The sequence below is a fragment of the Felis catus genome, chromosome C1 (genome assembly GCF_018350175.1).
Source record: "Felis catus isolate Fca126 chromosome C1, F.catus_Fca126_mat1.0, whole genome shotgun sequence".
NCBI lineage: Eukaryota > Metazoa > Chordata > Mammalia > Carnivora > Felidae > Felis > Felis catus.
Window position 1 is genome coordinate 21,452,891 of NC_058375.1, and position 26,034 is coordinate 21,478,924.

General features: G+C 47.1%; 2 protein-coding genes, 1 long non-coding RNA gene and 5 other non-coding genes across 9 annotated transcripts in view; 2 read left to right on the forward strand and 6 right to left on the reverse strand.

Moving 5' to 3' along the window:
- Nucleotides 1–178: 178 nt before the first annotated feature.
- On the reverse strand, nucleotides 179–3,398 carry LOC102901878. Its single transcript, XR_440877.5, has 5 exons — nucleotides 2,789–3,398; nucleotides 1,665–1,763; nucleotides 1,298–1,375; nucleotides 910–960; nucleotides 179–305 (listed from the first exon to the last, which is right to left on the reverse strand). It is a non-coding gene; the product is annotated as an uncharacterized LOC102901878 (long non-coding RNA).
- Nucleotides 376–449, reverse strand: LOC111562170. Its single transcript, XR_002745214.1, has one exon. It is a non-coding gene; the product is annotated as a small nucleolar RNA SNORD99 (small nucleolar RNA).
- LOC111562158 lies at nucleotides 1,139–1,270 on the reverse strand. Its single transcript, XR_002745202.1, has one exon. It is a non-coding gene; the product is annotated as a small nucleolar RNA SNORA61 (small nucleolar RNA).
- LOC111562156 lies at nucleotides 1,501–1,631 on the reverse strand. Its single transcript, XR_002745200.1, has one exon. It is a non-coding gene; the product is annotated as a small nucleolar RNA SNORA44 (small nucleolar RNA).
- Nucleotides 2,121–2,255, reverse strand: LOC111562142. Its single transcript, XR_002745186.1, has one exon. It is a non-coding gene; the product is annotated as a small nucleolar RNA SNORA16B/SNORA16A family (small nucleolar RNA).
- Nucleotides 3,399–8,057: 4,659 nt separating the features above from the next.
- TRNAK-UUU lies at nucleotides 8,058–8,130 on the forward strand. Its single transcript has one exon. It is a non-coding gene; the product is annotated as a tRNA-Lys (tRNA).
- A 1,026-nt stretch (nucleotides 8,131–9,156) lies between these two features.
- RAB42 (RAB42, member RAS oncogene family) lies at nucleotides 9,157–10,956 on the forward strand. The gene is made up of 2 exons (XM_023258382.2): nucleotides 9,157–9,798; nucleotides 10,401–10,956. Exons 1-2 carry the CDS (start codon nucleotides 9,542–9,544, stop codon nucleotides 10,822–10,824), a joined length of 681 nt encoding a protein of 226 aa, XP_023114150.1. The 5' UTR covers nucleotides 9,157–9,541; the 3' UTR covers nucleotides 10,825–10,956.
- A 6,598-nt stretch (nucleotides 10,957–17,554) lies between these two features.
- Nucleotides 17,555–26,034, reverse strand: part of TAF12 (TATA-box binding protein associated factor 12) — a 31,930-nt gene continuing 23,450 nt past the window's right edge. For both annotated transcript variants that reach the window (XM_003989771.5, XM_006934487.5), the window contains 3 exons: nucleotides 25,543–25,657; nucleotides 19,514–19,602; nucleotides 17,555–18,032 (listed from right to left, as the gene is read on the reverse strand). In XM_003989771.5, the coding sequence (XP_003989820.1) occupies nucleotides 17,997–18,032; nucleotides 19,514–19,602; nucleotides 25,543–25,657 (240 nt within the window). In that variant the 3' untranslated portion in view covers nucleotides 17,555–17,996. The remainder of the gene's footprint in view (nucleotides 18,033–19,513; nucleotides 19,603–25,542; nucleotides 25,658–26,034) is intronic.

Below are 26,034 nucleotides of genomic sequence, written 5' to 3' on the forward strand. Positions count from 1 at the left end.
TTAGGCTCAGCCTGAATTTTCAGGCTTACTGAAGGAGACATTTATATAAATGGGAAGTTACAGAACTCATCATATTATCCTTTAATTAAAAAAAGGATACAAAATAAAAATAAAGAGTTTAACGCTTAATGGGGAATAACCAGCAGCTTGAGGGACATCAAGAATATGGACACAAGCATACTTTAAGTCTTTTATTGGTCACTTACATACCACATGCCAGCATAAGCAGAAATACAGAGGTCATGGTTTTCCGCTGAAAATAACCTGTTGTCTTTTAGCTTGCCTCTTCCCATAAGGTCTGTCTCCTGAAAAGGAAGTGTATGCCAGTGTGTTAATATTCCCCCATTAATTAATGCCACCCAGACATTTTCCCCAAACTGGTCTCAGTCCCATATCCGCATTTATCATCCATAGATGTCCACTCAGATTAGGTTTCATCCTGGACCAGTCAGCCTAACAAAACATACCCTGAACTAGATGAACTACTTGTTTCTGCCCAACCCATCTCCCACACTTCCAGGAAAGGGGCCAGTACGATCCCACGGTTTGAGGTTTCCCCAAACCTCAGACAGAGCAGGAGCTCAAACCACGACTGCACATTCAAAGGAATCAGCCTTTGCTGCTAAAGGTGCAGGGCTTTGGCATCTGGTACTTTCTACTCACAGCACGTTGTGCTCTTCCTGGCCTTCCAACAGGATAGGCAAATCTAACAGACCAAATCACACCAAACATTTTTCTCTTCTGGCCATGAACAGCTAATAGGTGTAAGTGATGTAGTATTAAAAAGCTAAGACTTTCTTTCATATAGGCCTAGGCTGCCTCATGATTCACTACACTACTTAGGGTTTACAACACTCCACTGCTTGGCGCTGCAAGGAAGCTACAGTGAAGTTTAGGTAGCCAACTTACCCAACTATAGATCCATAATCACAGATAAGGACAGCTTTACTGGTAAGAAATCTTTAAAAAACAAAAAACAGGACACTCTCAACCAAGAGGCAAGAAGGACATTCATGTTGATCAAATTCAGAAGTATTAAGTCAGCCATCACTACAACTGCCCAGACCTTCACCTACATCCTCCCTTTAAGCCTAAGATTATCCCATTTTACAGGGGAGGAGATCAAAGAGAATTCAAATCTTGTTTGAAACTAGCCTCCAAGCTATATACCAGACGATAAGCACTGGGAGGCTAGTTCAGTGTTCTTTTTCCTCCTTTTACGACCACCAAGACCAGTGTTCAGATCCGATGGGAAAGGGAACCGGAGGGTCAGGATGTCTTCAACATCTAACTTTACCTTATCTAAAGCACAGCAACAACCTGGTAACTTCAGATTCTTCAGTAGCAGATACTGCCAGGACACTTGGGGGGCAACCTGCAGAAAAAAGGGTGAAAGCTCTAAACGAAAAAGTTGATCGAAACACCCACCTACCATCTACGTGGTAGTTTATGGAAAACACCCGGACTCACTGAGAAGGCTTCCAGCCCAGGTCCCAAGCCGTTTATAGGAAAGGCGAGTGGCAGCTGCAGGTATTATGTTGACCTGTGCTGTCAAAGTCTCTCCAGGTTGCTCTCGCATGCAGTTGGAGATCCCATGGCCACAACCGGCCACAGCCCTTGGAAACATGCTGTACTGACCCGCCAGGCAGTTCCCAGAAACCTACCGGGTCCTGAGATGGTGGTGTTCCATCACAGTCATGACCACAGAATCCTCACCAGAAAGCTCAACCTCAGAGTCCTCCTGGAATCTTCATCTGGCACAACTAAGACGAGAACACAGTTGTCCTGAATGACATTGTTCCCTTCTGGTCTTGAGAATCAAAATGTTTGACTGGCTTTTGACCCTGGTACTTATGCCTTAAGCTTTCCAGGGCAGTGACCCAAAGCACTGTTAAGATCTGTGCCACTTGCCACTGGATTTTCCCAGCACACATGTCCAACCCATTCCCACTGCCTGCCCCTCCATACTTGTTCTTCATCTCAGCAATCTACTTCTCAGAAGTTTTATTCTAGCAACTCTATGCAAGACCCATCAACAGAGCATTTCTGTTGGCCTCTGGAAACCTGTCTATTGTAATAAAGGATTCCGCCTATACCGGAGAAATGGCAGGTACAATGGGAATTGTCTTTTCCTGATATGTTGCAGATCAGTTACAGCAAACAGAACGGCGACCGTCAAGGAAAACTGTCACTCTGGGCTCCTTTTTGACCACAGCAGCTATGTGGAAGCAGCTGCAGCTTCGATAAGGGCCACAGGGCAATTTAGGTCTCAGGACCGCCACAAATGCTGTCCAACCCTCAGACTCCCCTAAATCCTGTGCACTATTGCATAACTGAAATTCACCTACTGAGACATGCTGGAGACCAAATAAGAGAACAGATATCCTACTACCAGGTCCCAACTTCCTCTTCATTTTTGTTATGTACCAGTGTTTTGTCTCATTTAATCTTTACAGGACCATTTTATCATCCGTTTTACGGACAGGTTTAAATTAAGCTATTTACTGAAAGTCGCCAATCAGTGTAGAAAAGCCACACAACTGGAATTTAAAATAGGTTCTAAGGACTCGAACTCCAAAAATCCCTTTTTATCCACCTGCATGAATTCCTTAACATGTCCTGCAGCCAGATAACAGGTAAAGTCACTTCCCCAAGGTCGCCCAATAAGTAGCTGTAATGGGCCGATTCAGTTTCCGATCCCGCTGACACCACCACGCGGCGTCTCCCTAGTCAGGCCACTACAGGCCCAAGACTGCCCCGCACCCCGCTGCCTGGCCGCGTTACTCACCCGTCACAGCGCGGGCCGAGGCGGGAGCAGGCACGGCCCTCTCGGGGTCCGGCCCCTCTCATCGCGCATGCGGCCGACCAGGCCTTCTGGACCTCGGTCCCAGCAGGCCGGGAGGCCCGGCAACTGAGAGCCGCGCTTAACATCCCTCAGCCTCGGGAGGCAGCCCGGGCGAGTGAGGGGCCGGTGGCGGCCAAGCTACAGTAGGGTAAGTGGAAGAATGCGCGTGACTTGCAGCAGGTCGGAGACAGCGACGCACAACTACCCCTGCACGGCGGCTGGGAAAAGGGACGTCGGAGCGTTGGGAGAGGGCTTTTATAGGCCTCGCCCTCGGCGGCCGCGCCCGACCACTGCGGCAACGCGCCCGCGCAGACCTCTGGGAGTTGTAGTCCGTCTGCCCTCAGGCATCGGGAGGCGCGTCAGGCTCTGAGTTCTAAGCGCGTGCGCCGCTAATAGGTAAGTAACTTTGCCGAGCACTTACACAGATTATCTCAACTAGTTTCCCCAACAACCCTGTGTGTAGGTTTGTAGTTATGCCCTTTTTACAGATCAGAAAACTGAGGGATGCATCACCCAGGTAACTAACGAGGGAAGGGCCTGAATCCACGAGTCCACGGCAGAGACCACGCTCAGAATCGCTGTGCCATGTACATGTTTTGTCCATGGAATGAATAAACGTCAATGTAAAAACAAGAAGTTGTCAAGAATTAAATACGTGTTCTGTGCTTACTCTATTCGTTTTTATCCTTAATATACTCATTAAAAAGGAGGTACTACTATTGTTCTCATTTAATAGAGAAAACAACAGACTGTAAGGAGGCAAGAAATTTCCTGGTGACTTCCAAATGAGTTTCTCCAGCCTTACTTTTCTGAGCTCCAGACCTTATATCCTGCAGCGTCCCCGAACTTCTACACTTGGCTATCTAATAAATAGGCTTCTCAGAACATAGCTTTCCTCCTCCACACCTGCTCTTCCCAATCTCAGCAAATCCTTGGAGTGATCCTGGACTCCTCTTTCTCTATCATCCCACTTACAATCCATCAGCAAATCCTACATTCTCCACCTTTGAGATGTGACAGGAATCTGACCATTTCTTACCACCTCCACTGATGCTATCATTGCCGGCTGACAATCACAGTAGCCTCCTAATTAGTCTCCCTGATTCTACCATTCTCCCCTATAGTCTGGTCTCAACAACCAGCCAATGGTGTGTAAAGAACACAAGGTTTTCATTTTGATGAAGTCTAGCATGTCCATTTGCTTTCTTTTATGCTTTGTGCTTTCTGTGTCCTATTTTAAAAATCTTTGCCTAACTTAAAAGTGTTAAAGATTTTCCCCTCTGTTTTCATCTGGAAGTTTAAGAGTCTTAGCTCTTACAGTTAGATCTAGGATTCATTTTTTAGTTAATTTTTTGCGTATGGTGTAAGAGTCAAAGTTTGCTTATTTACTGCATATGGCTCTCCAGTTGTTCCATCTTCATTTGTTGAAAAAGATTATCCATCTAATTGGTTTGACACCTTTGTAAAAATCAGTTAACCGTATGTGTAGGTCTGTTTCTGTACTCAATACTACACTGTCCGGATTACTGTAGCTTTTTAATAAGTTTTGAAATAGGGTACTATAAGTCATGCAACTTTGTTCTTTTTCAAAATTGTTTCAGCTGTTCAGTCTTTGCATTTCCATGTAAATTTTAGTATCAGCTAATTTTGTATTTTTTCTAATGTTTATTTTTCAGAGAGCATGCTTGCATACATGGGAGAGGGGCAGAGAGAGAGGGAGACAGAAGATCTGAAGTGACCTCTGTACTGACAGCAGAGAGCGCAATGCGGGGCTTGAACAGATCATGACTCGAGCCCCTAATTTGTATTTTTTAAAAACCCTACTGGCTGGAGGGTGCCTGGATGGCTCAGGCCGTTGAGCATTGGACCCTTGATTTTGGCTCAGGTCATGATCCCAGGGTCATGAGATCAAGCCCCAAATCAGGCTCTGTGCTGAGTGTGGAGCCTAAGATTCTCTCTCTCTCTCTCTCTCTCTCTCTCTCTCTCTCTCTCTCTTCCTCCCTCCCTCCCTCTGCCCTCTCCTCCTCTTGCATGCTCTCTAAAATATAAAAATAAAAAATAAAAGCCTACTGGGATTTGGTTGGAATTGCATTGAATCTGTAGGCTTAATTTGGGGAGAACTGACAACAATCTTTTTTTTTAATATTTATTTATTTTTGGGAAAGTGCAAGCAAGGGAGGGGCAGAAGAGGGGGACAGAAGATCCAAAGTGGACTCTGTGCTGACAGGCTGACAGCAGCGAGCCCCATGTGGGGCTTGACTCAAGAACAATGACCTGAAGTCGGACGCTCAACTGACTGAGCCATTCAGGTGCCCCTGACAACAATCTTGAGTCCTCTCATCCATGAGTATGGTATACCTCTCCATTTATTTAAGTCACCTTTAATTTTTCTCAACAGTGTTTTTAAATTTTCAGTGTACAGATCTTATGTATCTTTTGTCAAATTTATCCCTAAATCTTTCATATTTCTGATGCCGGCATTTTTGTCAATTTCAAATTCTAAATGGTCATTGCTAGTATATATAGAATTAATTTTTGCATATTAACTTATATCCTTGCTAAACTCCTGTATTAGTTTTGGCACCTCTTTTGTAAGTTCCTTAAGATTTTTCACAAGTCTGTGAATAAAAAGACAGGTTTACTTCTTCTTTTTCCAACCTGGATACCTTTTCTTTCTTTTTCTTGCCTTTTAATATTGGCTAGGACCTCCAGTACAATATTGAATTAATAAGTTACATTTCATCAAAATTAAAACTCTCAGCAGGGGGGCCACCTGAGTGGCTCAGTTGGTTGAGTGTCTGACTTTGGCTCAGGTCATGATCTCATGGTTCATGGGTTTGAGCCCCACATCAGCCTCTGTGCTGACAGCGTGGAGCCTGCTTCAGATTCTCCGTCTTGTTCTCTCTCTGCTCCTCCCCCCACCCCTTAAAAAAGTAGACATTTAAAAATTTCAAAAAAGTAACTCTCAGGCGGGGGGACAGTTAGGAGAGAATTAAAAACGGACATGGGGAAACTTTTTGGCATGATACATGGTTGTGGTAATGGTTTCATGGATGTACATGTGCATCAAAACTCATCACATTGTACACTATAATATGTACAGTTTACTGTGTGCAAATTATACCTCAATAAAGATGTAAAAATAAAAACCATAACCAAGAAAAAATTTACGTCCTATTATTCACCTGCTCAAAAATCTCCACTGATTTTGCAACACATTTGGAATAAAAGCTGAAGTCCCATAATGGCCTCTGAAGCCACATGATTTGGCTCCTCCTCCTCTCTGCCCTCATCACCCACCACTTGCTCCCTCATTCATTCTGCTCCCTTTTCTCAGCCTCTCTGCTCTGCTTGTAGCATCATTGCCTGATCTCACCTTAGGGCCTTTGCTCTTGCTGTTCTTCTTGCCTGGAACTATCCTCTCTGGATATCAGAGACAACCACACTACTCATTCCTTCACTTTATGTAACCTCCTCAGGACACCCTATTTTGATATAGCTACCCTGCCACCCTTTAAGCTATTGTTCTGCTTGATTGTTATTTATGGCAGTTATTGCCTCTTGACATCACATTATACATGGGTTTATTTCCTGTCTTCCCCATTACAATGTGAGCTGCCAATAACAGGAATTGTGTCTTTTTATCTTCACTGCTATATAAGTGCCTGGTATATAAGAGACAGCACTTATTGAAACAATTAGTAAGTAAATGAATTAATTAATTAATGAAACTTGGCCAAGGCCACATAGCTAGTAAGTGGCAGCTGGAACTAAAACCTAGATCTATCTAATGTAAATGTGCATAACTTACCTGCTGTTATACAGTTCCTCCCTGACTACTTCATGAGGTGGGCACCGTGATTTGCCTTACTTAGCAGAAGGGGAAGCAGGGGGTGGGGAATCACTTTCCTCACCCCTAATCACATAGTCTATGGCAAGGTCAGCTGACATCTGGACTCTGGTGCTAGGTGCAGAGGTCAGGCACATGACCCCATCCCACAGCAGGAGTGTCCAGGAGAGGAAGTTCAAAGAGTCCAATGCTGACAGTGCACTGCCCATGTGTGCTAACCACAAAGCCTTCTGGCAATGTTGGGTTCAAACTGCATTTCAAGCTGTTTCATGCCTCTTTGCCTTTGCCCAGATGCCCCTGCCTGGAGTGCCCTTCCTCTTTGACCTCCCCAGCTCCTACTTGTCCTTGGGGACTCAGCTTCAGCATCACCTCCTGCATGAGGTCTTCTCTGACCCTGTAGCTCCCTGAGCCCAGCCCTATTGTGGGATTTGACTGACTGAATTAATGAATAAATAGCACTTACCTGCTTTTATTCATTCATTAAGCCATAAATATTTACTGAGTTCCTGTTTTGTGCCAAGCACTGAGGATACAATCATAGATCACTGCCTTCAAGTAACCTAGGAGGGAGACAGCACAGTGGACAAAAGGACATGTGACCTCATTGGCCAGGTGGTGAGAGGCTTCTTGAGGACAGGGATCTAATCTAAGGTATGAAGTAGGAGTTAGCCCTTTGAAGAGAGAGAGTGTGTTCCTGGCAGAGGGTTGAGAAGAGGAAAGATGTTCAGTATGGCTGGAGCTCAGAGTACCAGTGGTGGGTAAAGAAGGGGCTTAAGGGCTGGGGTGCCTGGGTGGCTCAGTTGGTTAATTGTCGGACTCTTGGTTTCAGCTCAGGTGATGATCTTATGGCTCCTGGTCCAGGTTCGTGGTCCAGGTTCCGCACGGTCAGCACAGAGCCTACTTGGGATTCTCCCTCTCTCTCTCTGCCCCTCTCCCACCCTCTCAAGCACATGTGCAAGCATGTATGTGGTGGGGGGCACTCTCTGTGTGTCAAAATAAACTTTAAAAAAGGAGGAAGAGAGAGAAGAGGAGAGGAGTGGGAGGAGAGGGAGGAGGGGGAGGAGGAGGAGGCTGGTGCATCCATAGAGATCTGACACAAAAATAATTTTCCTTCTGAACAGAGGTGGGGAGAATATCTCGATGGAGGAATCAGTGGGGCAGGTGGGAGTGATGCAGACTCTTAATTTGGGGAAACCTGGTAGGAAGGATTTCTCTTCCTCTCTCCTACTCCTAGAGGTAGGGAAGGAGCAGAGACATGGGCCCCTTCAGGCTCTCCCATGCAGGTGACCAATGACTGAGATTACGCGGAGACCCTCAAAATGGCTTCTTACTGATTTGTTAGGAGTTAGCCAGAAGAGGGGCACCTGGCTGGCTCAGTTGGTACAGCATGTGACTTTTGATCTCAGGGTTGTGAGTTCAAGTCTCATGCTGGATGTAGAGATTACTTACATACATACATACATACACACATACACTTTAAAAAAAAAGAGTTAGTTAGAAGAAAATTGGGCCTTCCTAGATCCTGCCAGAAACAGAAATACCAAACAAGGCTTTGCCCTTGGGTAAACTTGGCAGCTAGAATGTAGTCCTTGCTGAGTGATCTTGGATTATTTAATCTCTCTGAGCCTCAGTTTCCTCATCTGTGGAAATGAGCAGAACAACACCTAAAACTCACAAGGTGAGAAGGAAATATGACATGATTGTTTGCAACAGTGAGGATCTCCCCTCACCACCAATGTGCCACAACAAATTAAACTGGTAAAATCCACCCATATTGGACAGTGGGATTAAACCAATAGACAAGCTGTGTGAGACCAGCCAGCACCTCAGCCTTGATACTATGGGTTTCCAGAAGGCCTGACTGGGGAGAATAGAGTAGATCTTGGAAGCAGCTGTCCCCGCCTTACCCTTGCCACTAACCCACGTGAGACCTGACCACTGTGCCCTGGAAACTCTTGGTACTTGATTCGCAGTCCCCTTTCGTGGCATCGAGGGGATAACGAAGATGGAGACAAACTGAGATGTGAGTCTCAGCTGTGCTCTGTGACCTGAGACAAGCCTCAGTCTCCTCAGCTCTAAAATGGGCACACAGTGGCCCTCTTAAAATTGTTGCCCACAGAATGTGAAGAACTGACCATCTGGCCTCATAAATGTTAATTGTCAAGGCCCCAGACCAACTGCACTCCCTCTGGAATCACATTTGTCTGTCCTGCCTCTTCTACTAGCCCTGTCCAAGTCTCTCTCTGGGCCCTGAGGCCCAGCCCAGGTAGGTGCTAAGGATGCAATGGGGTTGTTAAACATTGAACCTGACCATGGAACAGGAGGCCCTAGGCCAGGGCCAATGGGGCTCCTGGAAAGGAGCACCTGGGCAGGGAATGGGCATCTATAAACCATCAACTTTCTAGAGTGGCATCTCCAGGTCCAGCAGCAGGGGCCCAACCGGGGAACTGCCTGGAGAGCGGGGCTGGAGAGAGAAGCCAGCACAGCAGCAGCGGCGATTGAATGAGGTGGACACTCTGGCTGTGTTAGTTTCGGGCCAGTGCCTGTCTCGTTCTCGTTCCTCGCTCTTCCTCCAACCCACATTGCCTTCTTTCATCTCTCATCCTAAGAAGTAGGGGTTATTATCCCCATTTTGTTAGACGAAACTGGGGTTCAGAGAGGCGAGCACGTGCCCAGGTGTCTCGGCCGCCGGGCCTCCGGGGTGGGTCACTAGCACAACGCGCCCCCGGCCCGCGGTCCCGTGTCTCGGCGCTGGGGCCCAGGGGGCGGCGCCAGCCTGCGGGCCGCGGGGCGGGGCGGGGCGAGGCCGGACCGCTGGCCTCCGGCGGGGCGGCGAGAAGGGGGCCATGGAGGCACCGGACTGCCACTACCAGTTCCGGATCGCGCTGCTGGGGGACGCGGCCGTGGGCAAGACGTCGCTGCTGCGGCGCTACGTGGCGGGAGCGCCCGGGGCCCCGGAGCCCAAACCCGAGCCCGAGCCCGAGCCCGAGCCCGAGTGGGCGCCCACAGTGGGCGTCGAGTTCTACAGCCGCAAGCTGCAGCTGCCGGCCGGGCCGCGCGTCAAGCTGCAGCTTTGGGACACCGCGGGCCACGAACGCTACAGGTGCGGGGAGGGCGGGGTGAGAGACTTCGGGGTGGTCAGTGTCCCCGGCCTCCACGGCTACCCCCCAGCGGGGTCGGCCTCAGTGGCCCAGGTACAGGTCTGGGGAATGCCCTGGTCTCTAGCCCTTCACTCGGAGTCCTTACACAAATGCAGCCAGTGGTCTGAGACCCTGATGCTGGGAGGGCAGAAGGGCCCTGCTCTGGAAGGCTAGAGGGATGGGTGACCTGGCTGCTGAGAGAGCCCACGGAGCAGAGCGGGAAGTGTCAGGGAGCTGTGAAAGGACGAGAGATTTGGGTGGGCCTGGAAGGATGCATAGGAATTTGCCAGAGAACAGGAAGCAAAAAGCTGCAATCAGGAAAACATCAGGCTGCCTCCAGGAATGGAGGAATGGTCCAGAGGGTATGACTGGAACTTGCTCCCTAGCTGAGGGGCACAGGCACTCTCTTGGGAGACACGGATGCCAGGAGCAGAGAAGTACTGAGCAGTGTGACATGAGCTATGGGGCCTGTGGGGCAGTCGGTGCTGGTGAGGGAAGCCCTGTCTTTGGGGGGTGGGGGGTCTTGAAGGCATAAACCTCGCCCAGCTCACTCCCCCTCCTTCAGGTGCATCACCAGGTCCTTTTACCGGAATGTGGTAGGTGTCCTACTGGTCTTTGATGTGACAAACAGGAAGTCCTTTGAACATATCTGCGACTGGCACCAGGAGGCCATGGCCACTCAGGGCTCAAACAAGGTGATCTTCTTACTGGTTGGCCACAAGAGTGATCTGCAGAGCACCCGTGTTGTCTCAGCCCAGGAGGCAGAGGAGCTGGCTGCCTCCCTGGGCATGGCCTTCATGGAGACCTCGGCCAAAAAGAACTGCAATGTGGACCTGGCCTTCAACACCCTTGCTGACGCCATCCAGCAGGCTCTGGAGCAGGGGGACATCAAGCTGGAGGAGGACTGGGGGGGTGTCCGGCTCATCCACAAGGCCCAAGTCCCCAGGTCCCCCCACAGGAAGCAGCCCCCAGGCCCATGTCAGTGTTGACTCTGGGAGGGAAAGGGTTAAACCTCTGTCAACCTCAGAAGTGCTGCTGGAATGGGGAGTGGCAGGATCTTTCTGGAGATCAAATGGCAGGATGTATCCAAAGGGTTAACATAAACAGTATCTTAGCAGTCACTCTTGGGGTCTCAGGGACTTTCTTCCAGAAAGATTTTCTTCCAGCAAGCTCTGAGAAGTCACATGTACAGCGGCTTCCTGTCCTTCAGCCTGTTTCCTCAGTTGTCAGTGGGGCTCATTAAAGACCCACATCACGGCAGGGGGTGGGTGTGTGTGGGTGGGGGGGGTGGGAGTGTGTGGGCATGAATGAGACAATGAATGTGGGGACATGCTCAGCCCAGAGCCAGCCATCCGGTAAGAACTGAATAACAACTGTCCTCATCACTCTTTCCAATCTTGGACAGTTCTGGCAGTGTTTCTGAGCTCAGATGCTGAGACGCACCGCGTCTGGAAGCTGCTGCACAGGCAAGGACTGGGCAGGAAATTTCAGGGCAAGCCTACCTCGGAGCCTCCTTAGGTCCTCAGGCTTGGATGAGTCTTAAATGCGTGCCCTGAAACTCAGGGTTGCTGCTCAGAGCCCCTACTCCAAGGCCAGGTGCCTGATCTGGATCTGGAAGGCAGGGATGAACACGAGGGGCCAGCTCCTAGGTTAGGCACACAGTGGACACTCTGATTAGCCACCAAGTTGTTCCTTTGGAGCTGAAGAACCCACAGCCTCCTACCCCCACCCATTTGTCCCTGGGAGGGCAGCGATGGTGTTGATGGTGGGTTCACAGCACCCTCTGGAAACTGCCCACATCCAATGTTAATCTATTGAATCCACTGGGGCTGGGAGGAGTGTTTAAAAGCCTGGCTTTCTTTGCCCCAACTCAGAAGGTCAAACCCAGCTTTGTCAGTCTTCATGGGGCAAATTGAGGCCATTGTTCTTACAATATCACAGCTCTTCTCCCTCTGCTTAGTCGCACCTCCCCCCCTCCCCCACGCAGATATTGCTCTCCAGAATACCCTAATCCATATCTGCTCACTAATCCTCATCTCAGAAATTGCCTCCTGGAGAACAGGAACTGCTAGGCAGAAAATGTCTTGGGGCAATCTGGGAAGGCTTCCTGGAGATGGTGTTTATGTTGGTAAGAATCTCAGCAGGTGTAGGGCACGTGGGTGGCTCAATAAAGCATCCAACTCTTGATTTCGGCTCAGGTCATGATCTCAGGGTTCATGAGTTTGAGCCCAGCATGACATCAGGCTCTGTGCTCGCAGCCGGGAGCCTCCTTAGGATTCTCTCTTCCTCTCCCCCACTCTCACGTTTTCTCTGTCTCTCTCCCTCTCTCAAAATTAAAAAAAAAAAAAAAAAAAAAAAGAAGAAGAATCTGCAGGTATAGGAGAGGTGTCATTGTGCCAGTGGGCACAGGAAGGGCATGGACAGTTGCCACAGCAAAAGAGCAAAACCATTTAATTCACTTTGTGACCTGGGGACTTAGTCTCAGATTCCTCTTCAGTATCATGTGACTGATAATCCCTTCTTCCAAGGGCTCTTGGGAGGTTTCTAGTCCAGGTGGGTTTCTTAGCTTCTTCCCCATAGGGGATGGGCCAGGGTGGGTCTCGCTGTGCACTGCCTCCTCTTTTACTACTATTTTTAAAGTTTATTTTGAGAGTCAGATGATATCAAGAGTCAGATGCTTAACCAACTTGAGCTACTCAGGCACCCCAAGGATCACCTCTTACCCATAGTATCATCCTAGCTGCCAAAAGTAGGGTAAGCTTTGCAGTCAAGTTTGACTCTCAGCTCCACTGTGTAACTGTGGGACCCTGGGGAACTCACTTCATCTCTGCAAGCCACAGTGGACTCCTCTGGAAAAAGAGGATAGTAATACCTAACTCACAGGGTTTTAGAAAGGATTAGATGAGGGGCTCCTGGGTGGCTCAGTTGGTTAAAGCGTGTGACCGGTTCAGGTCATGATTTTGCAGTTTGTGGGTTTGAGTCCCACATCAAGCTCTATGCTGACAGCTCAGAGCTTGGAGCCTGCTTCGGATTCTGTGTCTCCCTCTCTCTCTGCCCCTTCCCCACTCATGCTCTGTCTCTCTCTCTCTCTCTCTCTCTCTCTCTCTCTCTCTCTCTCTCTCTCAAAAATAAATAAAGATTAAAAAGAAATTTTCTTTCTTAAGAAAAGATTAGATGAGAAATTTAAGGCAGTGCTGGCCACACAGTAGGAATTCACAAAATGGATGTCCCCTTCTTCCCCTGAGGGTTTTGCTCCTAATCACTGTAAGGGAACAGAGACTACCAAAGTAAACACTGGGGAAACAAGGATTCCAGACTCTACCAAAGATCTTAAAAGATCTTGACCGCACCCCCACCCTGCTCCCTGCCTCCAGATCCGGAGATGTGAACTGGGCTCTGCTTTCTTATTAAGGGTGAGATTCCAGAATCGTCCCTTCGGGGCTATATCCCTAGGCTAGTCTGAACACACAAAACTCCCTCTCCAAAGCAGCACCCTGGCTAAACCTCTCTGGCCATAGCAGCTTCCGCATGGTCAAGCTCCCAGGCCTGGATCCATGCTTTTTGCCCTTTAGAAGGCACAGAGCCAAAGTCTGCTACCTGTAGGCCCTTTCTGAAGATCCAGCCTGCCCTGGGAGCCACTGAAACCTAGTGGGTAGAGGGAAGACCCATCCTGCTCTCCACACATAAGGCTGGAACTGAAGATATTGGGGGTGGGAGTCTAATCTCTCTACCTCTGAGCCTCAATCTTTATGGTAAAATGAGAACAATTCCTACGTCACAGGTTTGTTAGAGGATTAAATATGATGACATGTGTTAAATGCCCAATGAGTGTTAACTTCCTTCTGTTAACAAGCTCCCTTTGGGTCTTTCATGTGCCCATCCCTTGTCTGGAATGTCCTTTCTCCATCTATGTCAAAACTCTGTTCATCCTTCAAGGTTTGGCCCAACCTAATGTATCAGTTCCTCCTCTGAGCCTTTAGGGCACCTGAGTGGCTCCCTTCTTTGAGATTTCAGGCTCTGCTGTCTCTTATCCTTTTGCCCCACTAGACTCTAGCATTTCAAGGCCACAGTTTCCATGAGAAGGAAAGACAATGGGCCAAGAGCACAGGTCTGAGTCCTAGCCTGCCCAGTGACCTCAGACAGGTCACAATGACCTCTCCAGACCTTAGTGTTCTTACCAGTAAAATAAAGGGCAGCACTGGGTGATGCTGGGGCCTTTTTTTAACTATAGGTAATTGTGAGGCTTCAGTCCAGCTCTGGCCTCCTCCTCCCTGTTTCCCCTCATTCAGGCACACGGGACTTTCCAGGATGACTTTCTGGTACCAGATGCTTCCTTTTGTGTCCTCAAAACTCACTCCTGTTGTTGCAGCCACACCCTACCTCTATCTTTTGGTTAATACTTTCCTAGGAAAACCTCACATGCCATATCCCTTTACTTTTAGTTCAAATTAACTGCAGCAACTTCCTGGCTGTACCCCTCCCACCCGCCTCCAACTCCATTCTCCACACTGGCAGCCAGAGCAAGGCTTTTAACATGGCAACACAATCACATTAGTCCTCCCCCTAAACCTCCACTGGCTCCCCATCACCTGGACAGTAGTTTTCAAACTTTTTGTTTATATGCTTATTTTTAGCATCAGAATCCTCTTATCTTTTAGTCCTAAAAATGTCCCCCAATTAGGAAAAGGTATTGCTCAGGCTGAAGAGGGGTGGGAAGCCCAAGGCCAGCCTTCTGGGCCACCAACACTACACCCTCCCATTCCTGCAAGACAGACAGATACACAGATACACACACACACACACACACACACACACACACACACACACACACACAGCAGCCTCTGAAGACTTTGACACTATTGCCTGCAAGCTGTCCACCTCTCAAGTTTACTTGCTGCTCATCTCTGGACATCGTCTCCCAGTGTTACACCTTGTGCTTGAGCCACATGATGCACTGACCTCTTTACACCTCTGGGCCTTTGCATATGCTGTTCTTAGTCACCCCCATCTTGTCTCCATAAGACTTAGGGAGACAGGGCAGAGGCAGGCTCCGGAAGTCAGATGGACTTGGCTGAAGCCTCGGCACCAACACAAGCTGTGTGATTTTGAGTAAGTTAAACTTTTAACTCTCAGTTTCCTCCTGGGAACATGGGATTAGATAAGATACTACAATTACACTGTGTGACACAGGCCAAGCACATTCTTCCTTCTTCAGACTTGCTGGGAAAACACAATGCACTTATCTATGGAAGGCACTTAGCACAGCATGAGGCACCTGTAAGCACCCTACAAGGATCCTCTACAAGGATGCTGGAGTCCATCAGCCCTGTTGTCCCTGAGCTCCTCAGCACTGGGCTAGGCTCTGGGAATCTGGCTATGGTTCTCAGTCAATGAGGAAGAGGGCCTCAAACCCAGGGTGCGGGTGAGCTGCACTAAGGATGGCCACACCAAGTCAGAAGATGCCTCATAGATCACTTGGTGGTGCCCCTGTCCTGACGACACACAGTCGTCAAAGCCTGTGAGTGCACCGTGTAACCATCTTTCAGAATTCCCCCTGCCCTCCACTTCACTACCACCACCACCATCCAGGCAACAGCCTTCTAATGAATCTCTCTGCTTCCACACCTGCCCTCTCCCTTCCCCCCTCCTGGCTTTTTGTACTCCACTGCCTGGCCAGGGTGATGTTTTAAAACTGCAAACCTGACAATAAATTATATTTAATATAAAAAAAAAAAGAGGGGCGCCTGGGTGGCGCAGTTGGTTAAGCGTCCGACTTCAGCCAGGTCACGATCTCGCGGTCCGTGAGTTCGAGCCCTGTGTCAGGCTCTGGGCTGATGGCTTGGAGCCTGGAGCCTGTTTCCGATTCTGTGTCTCCCTCTCTCTCTGCCCCTCCCCCGTTCATGCTCTGTCTCTCTCTGTCCCAAAAATAAATAAAAACGTTGAAAAAAAAAATTTAAAAAAAAAAAGAGAAAAAATAAATAAAATCTTGGCATTCTGTTAAAACAAAAACAACTGCAAACCTGATGAAAATCCCCTAGTGGCCCCTGTTACCTTTTGAGTAAAGTACACTCTTGCTGGGGCCTACGAGGCACTGCCTGACCTGGCCTGACTCACCTCACTACACTGCCTCGGGGCTGGTTTCCATGCAGTTCTCTCTCCCTCAAAGAGATCTCCACACCTTCACCTGAGTCACTCAACTCACTTGGTCAGACCGCTGCCCCCAGTCCTGTGAACCTCTCCTTTGCAGCCCTAGGCACAGAGGCAGTTTTACACCCACTCTATGGCAGGACCGCTCCATGTTTTTGTTCACCAACACAGGCCCAGGTCCAGCTTATAAATACTTGCTGAATGAACAAGCCCCTCCACATACAGATAGGACAAGGCTCGAGATGGATGAAGCCACTTACCTGTCACACAGCTGATCAAGAATTGAGATCTTTTGACTCTACCCCAGCTCTTTCCATTAAACTGCCCAATTCTTTTGTCCCTTTCTGTCCTTAATGAAGGTTTCAAAACTAATTCTGGGTTCCTTCTTGGTTGTCAAGGTCAGTGACTCGCTCCTACTATCGGAACTCAGCGAGAGGCCTTTTGCTGTCTGATATCACCAACAGAACATCCTTTGAGAATGTCACCCAGTGGTATCAGGAGGTTCTGGAAAAAGTGAAACTCTTCAACATCCTCTTCCTGGTGGTAGGCCGCAGAAGTGACCTGGTGCCCAAGCAACAGGTGACGTTGGAGGAAGAGAAGCTGGCTGCTTCTTTGGGTGCTCGCCATGTTGAGGCCTTGGCCAAGAGCAACAGGAACATCAGCACAGCCTTTGGGCTGCTCACTTAAGAGAGGGGTTATGGGGCCAAATTCCAAGTGGGAGGGAATGAAAAGCAGGGTCCCATCTCAGGCCAAGATTCAAGGCAGAGGAGAAAAGCAGGACAAGGTGGGTATACCCATGCTGGTGATCTCTGGATGGAACACCCACGCCCCCTGAGGCCCAAGGAACCCTCACAATCCACAAGGGCTACACTGGGCTCAGGACAGGGTGATGCTAGGTACCACTGAAGGTCATGACCCTGAGTTCTTAAGGTGCCTGGTTTCCTCTGCATGATGTTGAAAATACAGGGATCTGGGGCGCCTGGGTGGTGCAGTCGGTTGGGCGTCCGACTTCAGCCAGGTCACGATCTCGCGGTCCGTGAGTTCGAGCCCCGCGTCGGGCTCTGGGCTGATGGCTCAGAGCCTGGAGCCTGTTTCCGATTCTGTGTCTCCCTCTCTCTCTGCCCCTCCCCCGTTCATGCTCTGTCTCTCTCTGTCCCAAAAATAAATAAACGTTGAAAATACAGGGATCAGGGACATCAACAACTAAGAACAGACAGGCACCTGCACAGATGGGCCTTTCCCCAAGTTACTGCCATCCTTTCTTGGGGCCAAGGATGAACATCAGGAGTTCTAGAAGAGCAGGTCAAAAAAGACTTTGCCAAAACTCTTGAGATTGGGGCTCATGAGAGTCACCCTGTCCCGTTCTTATGGCAGAGAAACTGGACTCAAACTCCTACTGACGGTATGGCCTTCCTTGGAGTAAAATAATAGAAAAATTTCTGGGTTTTTTTTCTCCTCACAGAATGAATAGTGGTGCTGCCACCTGCTGACAGAGAGCTACATCCAGCCTTGCTTGTCCTCTGAACTCTCTCTGGCCTTTCAAAGGCTATAAGCCATGTATACCCTGTGTTCTTCGATTAATAACTTCTTTATTCTGGAAAAGCAAATGAAAGTCATATTCATATAAACACTGACATTACAAAGTACAGGGAAAAGGGGAAGGGAAAAGGAAACAAAAACCTCTACAAATCCTGCTAATACTGTCTCACCAAACAAGACCATAATGCTTTGTTCCATATTCAATCACTTATATAATAAACCACAAATAAAATCTTCTCTGGAAGATACATTGTTCCTCTCTGAGACGGCAGGGAAAAGGGACTGGAAGTTGGGATAGGAGGCTTTATTCTTTTGGCAGATCCTCTCAGTCATTATAGATATTGCTGTACTGTTAATAAAAAATATATGCTTCTCTGTAAAGCATTAAAAAAAAAAATCCAAGGATGAGATGGCTGAGGTCTCAGCTCAAGTATCTCCAAATACATTGTTGTCCATTCCCTGACCTTTCCATGTGTTATTTCTTGGTTGTTTTCCGGATCAATGCCATTCTCTGAAAGGAGAGTGAAATAACCAATAACACAGGTTAGAGTCAGGAACTGTCCTAGTCACCCATGTGTGGCATGGTCTATACCACAAGCTGGAGCCCTTGGGAACCTACATGCACGGCGCAGCTCAGCGGGCTCCTTTGAGCCTAAGAACAGTCTTCAGGACCCCAAGAGATGTTTGGACAGGCCAGTAGGTCCATTCTGTTGACCAAAAGACCCAAACTACTGTAGGTTAGCAGGATGGCAAGAAAGTTAAAAACAGAAGGTGACAGCTCTTGCCTTTTGGGGACTTAGGGGATAGGTCATCAAAGCATATGTTTTCTAGACTCCTAATCTCTGAGGATTCTAGAGTCCAATCTCTCTGAGGATGAAGAAAATAGGGAAGGGGACGGTTTCAAGACTGTTGCCACACATAAAGGGAGCTGATATTTCACTCTTGATGACCTATAGTGAAGGAAACTGACACTAACAATTTCCACCACAACCCATCAGGGAAACATTCAGGTCACAGGTTTCAAATTTTACTATTTCCAGCCACTGGCCAAATTACTGATTGGCTTTGCTTACTCTTTGACCAAGAGATTGTCCTAATATTATGATACTTGCTGAGAGAGGGGGACGGGGAGGGAGATAGGGCTGAAAAGTGGATAATTTGGGAACAGAGCCAAAATGACCATCCCTTGTCTGAAGGACTGCCTTTTGAGGAATACCGTGATCTTTTGATTCAGGCTATCAGTGGCTTCCGTGTAGGGCTTCCTCTGTGAGCTTTGTAAACACACACACTCCGGAGATCCCAGGAAGCAAGGGATAGTCAGCTACAACCACCCAACTATGCCCATTAAGCTTGGAAAGAACTCACTTTTGAAATCAGAGCACCAGCTAAATTAAGATGTTGTCAAGAGGAAGCCATCATTGCTATCAGATTGACCAATGACAGAGACAACTTGTTCACAGCAGAAGTGGAGTTAGTTCTCATACTGACCCCTCAGTTCTGCAGTCAGAGGGGCAGAGAACAAAGGTGAAGCTGGGACAGAGGCCAGAATGCCTAGCACGGCAGTCTGGGCACGACCCTCCTGCACAAGTATGGCTTATCTCTCCTTTCTTTAAACTGCCCTCTACCCAGAGGGCCACATATGATGTTCTGACAGCAACAGCGCAGGAGGATTTCATTAGGGAGACATGGAGGGGTGAGTTCTGTCCCTATTAGAAGAATCTACAATCAACAGCTTTAAGTGGCGCCCATCAGGACTGAGAGAAAAAACTGAGGCCACATGTGGGAACAGCAAAGTACCACAGATGTACCTCACTGTTCTCCCACGGAGCCCTGTGCTTCTTGCCCTCTCTGATCTCTGGTCCAGGGAGTGGAGCTTACTGTGTGAGGGAAGTGACAACTGCAGTGATAGTAGCTGTGTGTGCTATCTTGCTCCCTTGGAGACACAGCTCAAGGATCAGCTGTGACTCCCCTGGGTTTCTGACAGCTCCTCACCTGTTTGTGAGCCTCTGTGGTGCAAGCCTTTTTGTAGGGTCGGATTTCTTCAGAGCCAAATCCAGGGATCCACATGTTCCACTGGCGTTCTGCAAGGAAGAGGCCAGCACAGAGATAAGGGGACAGGGAAGGCAGCATCAAAGTGCAGGGGGACCCTTGGACAAGGGTCAGGGAGCACTAATCTGAGCAATCAGCTATATTAATTAGCAGTAACCCTGCAGAGGGATTCTATGGAATACAAATGGGGGAATCACATGTGGTGCCTCCAAGGTTTGAAATGACACCATTCGACCTACATGCAAAGACAAAAGAGGGAAATGAGTCCAGGCTGAGTTATGAGCCCTAAGGTTTCCATGCAGCTCAAGAGAACAGAAAAGTCATTTGTTTCTTCAGTTGTCTTTTTTTTTTTTTTAAAGTAGGCTCCCATTTTTTTTAAATGGGGCTTGAACTCACGATCCTGAGATCAAGAGTCACATGCTCTCCCCATTGAGCCAGCCAGGCACCTTCAGTTGTCTTATTCCTATGTTCAAAGTCACTCCTCTCAAACCCAAAGGAAGAAAAGGAGGAGAAAGGCATTTTGAGCATTCTGGAGTTAAGAGCCAAGTCCCAGTTCTGCTGCTTCACTGTAGAGCTGTATGACGCTGGGTCTCAGTTTCTTCATCTTTTACATGGTAGTAACAACAGTAATAACCATGTCATAGGGTGGTTGAAAGCATTCAATGACATAATGTAATCCCAGAGCCTGGGATAAATGCAGAGGTATGGATATAGACATAGGTATGTCCATAGCACAGCCCTGTGTTCTGGTGCCACTGGATATGGTTATCCCTGTACGAGTGTCCCTAAAGGTTCCAAGAGGGCAAAGAGATTTTGTTTATTAGAGTATGTCAGTAATTGGCAGCTACACGGACGCCCAAACCCATGAATAAAAGTGCGGGGCACTTTAAGTATACCCAATATAAAAAAATTATACCTACACAAGATTATTTAGGGAATAAGCCTATTCAAAAGGAGTAAGATACTTTATCATATGCCCTAAAGCACTGAAAACATTTGTTTTGCAAATCAGTTTTGCCCCAGGCAGCCACTTACTTAAATCAAATTGAGTATTAGTGATTTGACAGTTATACTTTGTGTCTACTGTACAGTAACTATTGGGTGAATAAATGATTTATGTTTGGTTCTAGAATAATTTTATATACAGCTCTCTTCCAATATTTATTTGAAAATAAAAATATCTGAAGCCTTCTGCAAATAATATTTGTTGTCAGTCCTTGAAAGTGGAACTAATGGGGCGCCTGGGTGGCTCAGTTGGTTAAGCGTCTGACTTCGGCTCAGGTCATGATCTCACGGTCCGTGAGTTCGAGCCCCGCATCGGGCTCTGTGCTGACAGCTCAGAGCCTGGAGCCTGCTTCAGATTCTGTGTCTCCCTCTCTCTCTGCCCCTCCCCTGTTCATGCTCTGTCTCTCTCTGTCTCTCTCTGTCTCAAAAATAAATAAACGCTAAAAAAAAAAAAAAAAAAAGAAAGTGTAACTAAGATTATTCCCGGGGTGCCTGGGTGGCTCAGTTGGTTAAGTGTCCGACTTCAGCTTAGATCATGATCTCGAAGTTCCCGAGTTCAAGCCCCACATTGGGCTCTGTGCTGACAGCTTGGAGCCTGGAGCCAACTTCTGGGTCTCCCTCTCTCTCAGTCCCTCTTCCACTCACGCTATGTCTCTCTCTCAAAAATAATAAAATTTAAAAAAAAAATGAGCCTTTAAAAAAGATTATTCTCTGGGAATTAAACTTTACAATCAATAAAAGTGGGTCAGGATATGGATATGTAAAGTGTCTTTAAAGAAAGAGAACAGCCAGGCTGGCTGGCTCAGTTGGTAGGGGATGCGACTCTTGATCTCGGGATTGTGAGTCTGAGCTCCACACTGTAGAGATTACTTTAAAAAAAAAAAAAAAAAAAAAAATCTTAAAAAAAAAAAAGATAGTAGCTACCAGGCAAGAATACACACATGTTAAGTATGTGTAGCAATATATGTAAATATGTATATATTTAGGGATGCCTGGGTGACTCAGTTGGGTGTCTGACTTTGATTCAGGTGATGATCACAGCTTGTGAGTTTGAACCCCACATCGGCTCTCCAGTCTCAGTGCAGAGTCTGCTTTGGATCCTCTGTTTCTCTCTCTGTCCCTCCCCAGCTTGCTCTCTCTCTCTCAGAAATAAATGAAAATTTAAAAAATTTTAAATATGCGTATATTTATATTTTGTATTACATTAATGTAACAGCAACAACAATCATTTAGTGACTAAAAGGTATAGTAAAATGTGTGGTATAAAGCAGCACTGTAGGGGCACCTGGGTGGCTCAGTTGGTTAGGTGTCTAACTTTGGGTCAGGTCATGATCTCACAGTTCATGAGTTCGAGCCCTGAGTCAGGCTCTGCACTGACAGCTCGGAGCCTGGAGCCTGCTTTGGATTCTGTGTCTCCCTCTCTCTCTGCCCCTCCCCTGCTTGCATTCTGTCTCTGTCTCTCTAAAATAAATTTAAAAACATTTAAAAATATAAAAATAAAGCAGCATTGTACAAAGCATTCCATGTACATTATCTCATTGAACTCCCACATTTCTTTTTTTTTTTTAAGTTTATTTATTTTGAGAAAGAGAGCATGAGCAGGGAGAGAGGCAAAAGGAGAGGGAGGGAGTGAGAGAGAGATAATCCCAAGCAGGCTCCAAGTTGTCAGCACAGAGCCCCATGCAGGGCTCAAACCCACGAACCGTGAGATCATAACCTTAGCCGAAATCAAGAGATGGACATTTAACCAACTAAGCCACCCAGGTGCTCCTAAACTTCCACATTTCTAAAGACTCTGTCTGTCAGAAAGGGAGGTTATTTAACTACGCAAGTATAGAAAATCAGGTGAGAAGCAAACCTGGCAGTACCCATCCCAGTCGGTCAGAAGAGAGGAGATGTCCAGATTTCACATCCCCATCTGCAAGTCTATCTTTGTTGGGGGTGGTGTGCAGCAGACCTGGGTGGTCAGGTGCCATTCAATACCAGGTTCCTCAATTCCCCTTGCTCCGATCCCATGCCCCCCAAGCGATCTGATTATGCATCGGTCTCCACCTAGGCCTGCTACAGAAGCTGTTCTGGCAATGCAGACTTGTGAGTATTCCTATCTTTGTGACAATTACTTCTCACCCATAATGAATAAACTAACATTCCAATGTTATTTCTAATAATTAAAATACAAAATATTTTGGGGTGCTTTGGTGGCTCAGTCAGTTATGCATCTGACTCTTGATTTCGGCTCAGGTCAAGATCTCATAGTTTGTGAGACTGAGTGAGCCCAGTATCAGCTCTGCACTGACAGCATGGAGGCTGCTTGGGATTCTCTCTCTTCCTCTCTCTCTCTCTGCTCCCTCTGCTCTCTGCCCCCTCCCCCACTTATACATGCTCTCTCAAATAAATAAATAAATAAACTTAAAAAAATTTAAAAATAGGAATGCTAAACTCTCAAATATAATCTGTTGTGTGGGGGAGGGTTGTGGCAAAATATACATAAAAATTACCATTTTAACCATTTTTATTTTATTTTATTTTATTTTATTTTATTTTATTTTATTTTATTTTATTTAATGTTTATTCATTTTAGAGACAGAAAACAACAGAGCATGAATGGGGGAAGGTCAGAGAGAGAGGGAGACACAGAATCGGAAGCAGGCTCCAGGCTCTGAGCTGTCAGCACAGAGCCCGATGCGGGCTCAAACTCACGGACCGCGAGATCATGACCTGAGCCGAAGTCGGTCGCCCAACCGACTGAGCCACCCAGGCGCCCCATAACCATTTTTAGGCATACAGTTCTGCGGCATTAAGCTCATTCACCTTGTTGTACAACCATTATCACTACTCATTTCCAAAACGTTTTCATCATGTCAAACTAATGCTCTGTACACATTAAAGCAGTGCCCATCTCCCCCCTCCCACGGCCCCTCATCATCACCATTCTACTTTCTATCCATTTGCATTATGGTGGTTTTAAAACATGTCTGCAAATTCCTTTACATGCCTCCTGTTAAGGAGTGGAGATTGCCTCAAAGAACAGAATTCAGTGGAGTGACACTGAGGGACTTCAGACACTGGGTCAGTGAAAGCTGTGCACTTTCTGCCAGGTGGTTATAGGATACTCATCCTGGGAACCTATAGCCACCATGTAAGAAGTCCAGCCAGGGGCGCTTGGATGGCTCAGTCAATTAAGCGTCCGATTTCAGCTTAGGTCATGATCTCACGGTTTAGGAGTTCAAGCCCCACATCAGGTCCTGTGCTGACAGCTCAGAGCCTAGATTCTGCTGCAGATTCTGTGTCTCCCTCTCTCTCTGCCCCTCCCTCACTTGCACTCTGTCTCTCTCTCTCTCTCTCTCTCTCTCTTTCTCAAGAATAAATAAACATTAAAAAACAATTAAAAAAAAAAAAGAAGTCTAGCTATCCCAGGACTGCACGGGATGAGATCATGTAGAGAGACTGCAGACAAAGGAAGACCTGTGGAGTCCCAGCTTTTTGAGAGCATCTAGCCCAGGTATCAGACTTGGACATGGTGAAACCCTGTTATGGGTTGAATTGTGTCCCTCAAAAAGAAAAAGACATGTTTAAGTCCTAACCCCCAGCACCTCAGAATATATTGGTAATAGGGTCACTGCAGATGTAACTAATTAAGATAAGGTCATACAGGAGTAGGGTGGGCCCTTAATCCAGTATAACTAGCATCCTGAAGAGCAGAAGAGGCAGACCAAGAGACACACACAGGAGAGAAGGTCACTCAGAGGCATAGACGGAGTGATGCAGCTATATGCAGGCAAGGATTCCTAGCCACCACCAGAAGCTAGGAAAAGACATGGAAAGATTCTTCCACAGTAACACTGGAGAGATCATGGCCCTGCTGATACCTTGATTTTAGATTTCTGGCCGCCAGAACTGTGAGAGAATAAATTTTGTTTTTTTAAGCTACCTAGTTTATGGTACTTTGTTACGACAGCCCTAGGAGACTAATACATCTTCCTTCAAAACAATCTCAGCCCCGGCCATCACCTGACTTTAATTACGTGAGAAACCCCTTAGCAAAACTGCCTGGCTAAGCCCAGTCACCCCCTGACTTATGAACAAAATAAACCATTGTTATTGTTTTAAGCCACTGTCTTGGAGCAGTTTGTTACCCAATAACACATAACTGGAATATCTGTCCTCTATTACTAATACCAGCAACGTTAACCAGAAGTGTGTTATTTACTCCACCAAGACTACCAGCGTCTCCCTAAGCTATACCTTCCTGACACTGGGAAGGAAGCCTTTTTCAGTAATCAGTCATGGGCTGATCTATACCGAATCCCTCAATCTGCCTCATTCAGTTGGCTTGACTATCTCTGTACTCACAAGACTGTTCACTTTCTTCTGAACTGCATTGTAACCAATGCACAGTGGGGCTTGTTTATTTCCCAAGTAATTATGGTTATCAATGTTATCTCAGAAAAACCCAAGCTTGAATTTAGTGTAGAAAAACAGAACACAAAATTATATGTATATTATGATTACAATTTGGGGGAGGGGGGCGATGCATACATAGGCTAAAAACTGGAAGACAAACACCATTATTTAAATGGTGGAGACAAAATTGCTACATTTATAAAACTCTACTTTGTGCCAGGTCCTGTGCCAGTCACTTGACAAACATAACCCGTAATTCTCATGATCACCCTACAGGGATGATATTATCATCTCCACTTTACAAATGAGGAAACAGGCTCTAAGAGAAAGTTGGTAGGAAGGACAAGGTGATACAGACAGAAAGTGGCAAACCCAATGCCTTGGCTCATTCTCCTTACCATGGATGCGTTTCCCTTCTCTATGTAAATCTGCTATGGAATGAATACATACATCCCAGAGCCCAATAGCCTAATTCTGACATGAAGGTTCCTCTGACTAGATCTTTCTGGTGGTCCTAAAGGAGTAACAGTGTGAATGCCTCAGGGAGAAACAAGACCACATACCTAGATGCAGCTGGACATCTTTCACCTCCAGGGTGCTGGACTTGCGATGCCGAGCAAGCTGGCAAGCTGCTGTCACCACACTCTCGATAAAATCATCAGCAATCTGCAGCAGCATCTGGGGAAGACAAAAGTGGGGGAGAGTAACCATGACACTGGCAGAGTAGGCTCCTGTTGCTGGGACAACTGTGTCTGCTTGAATCACATATTTAGTCAGGCTTTCTATTAGAAGCCATGGAATCAGCATTTGGGCTAAGGTGAGGAGGAAGAGGAGTGAGAACAACACTAAAAACACATCAACTCATTAACCAGGTTGAGCACAACTCACACCTTTCTGAGGATGTTACTTTCTGTACTTCCTACCTGGCAGGAATCAATCAGGCCAATCCCTCACTCTCATATTTTCTTCTGAATTAGGTGGGAAAACAAAAGCGAATCTTTATACTTCCTCACTCACAGTCTCCTAAAGCATTTTTATTTCCATTATCTCACCTA

Excerpts from the sequence above, each read along its gene's own strand:
- RAB42 (XM_023258382.2), top strand. The coding sequence starts at position 9,542 with ATGGAGGCACCGGACTGCCACTACCAGTTCCGGATCGCGCTGCTGGGG. Across the intron at positions 9,799-10,400 it reads GCGGGCCACGAACGCTACAG|GTGCATCACCAGGTCCTTTT; the intron begins GTGCGGGGAGGG and ends CCCCTCCTTCAG.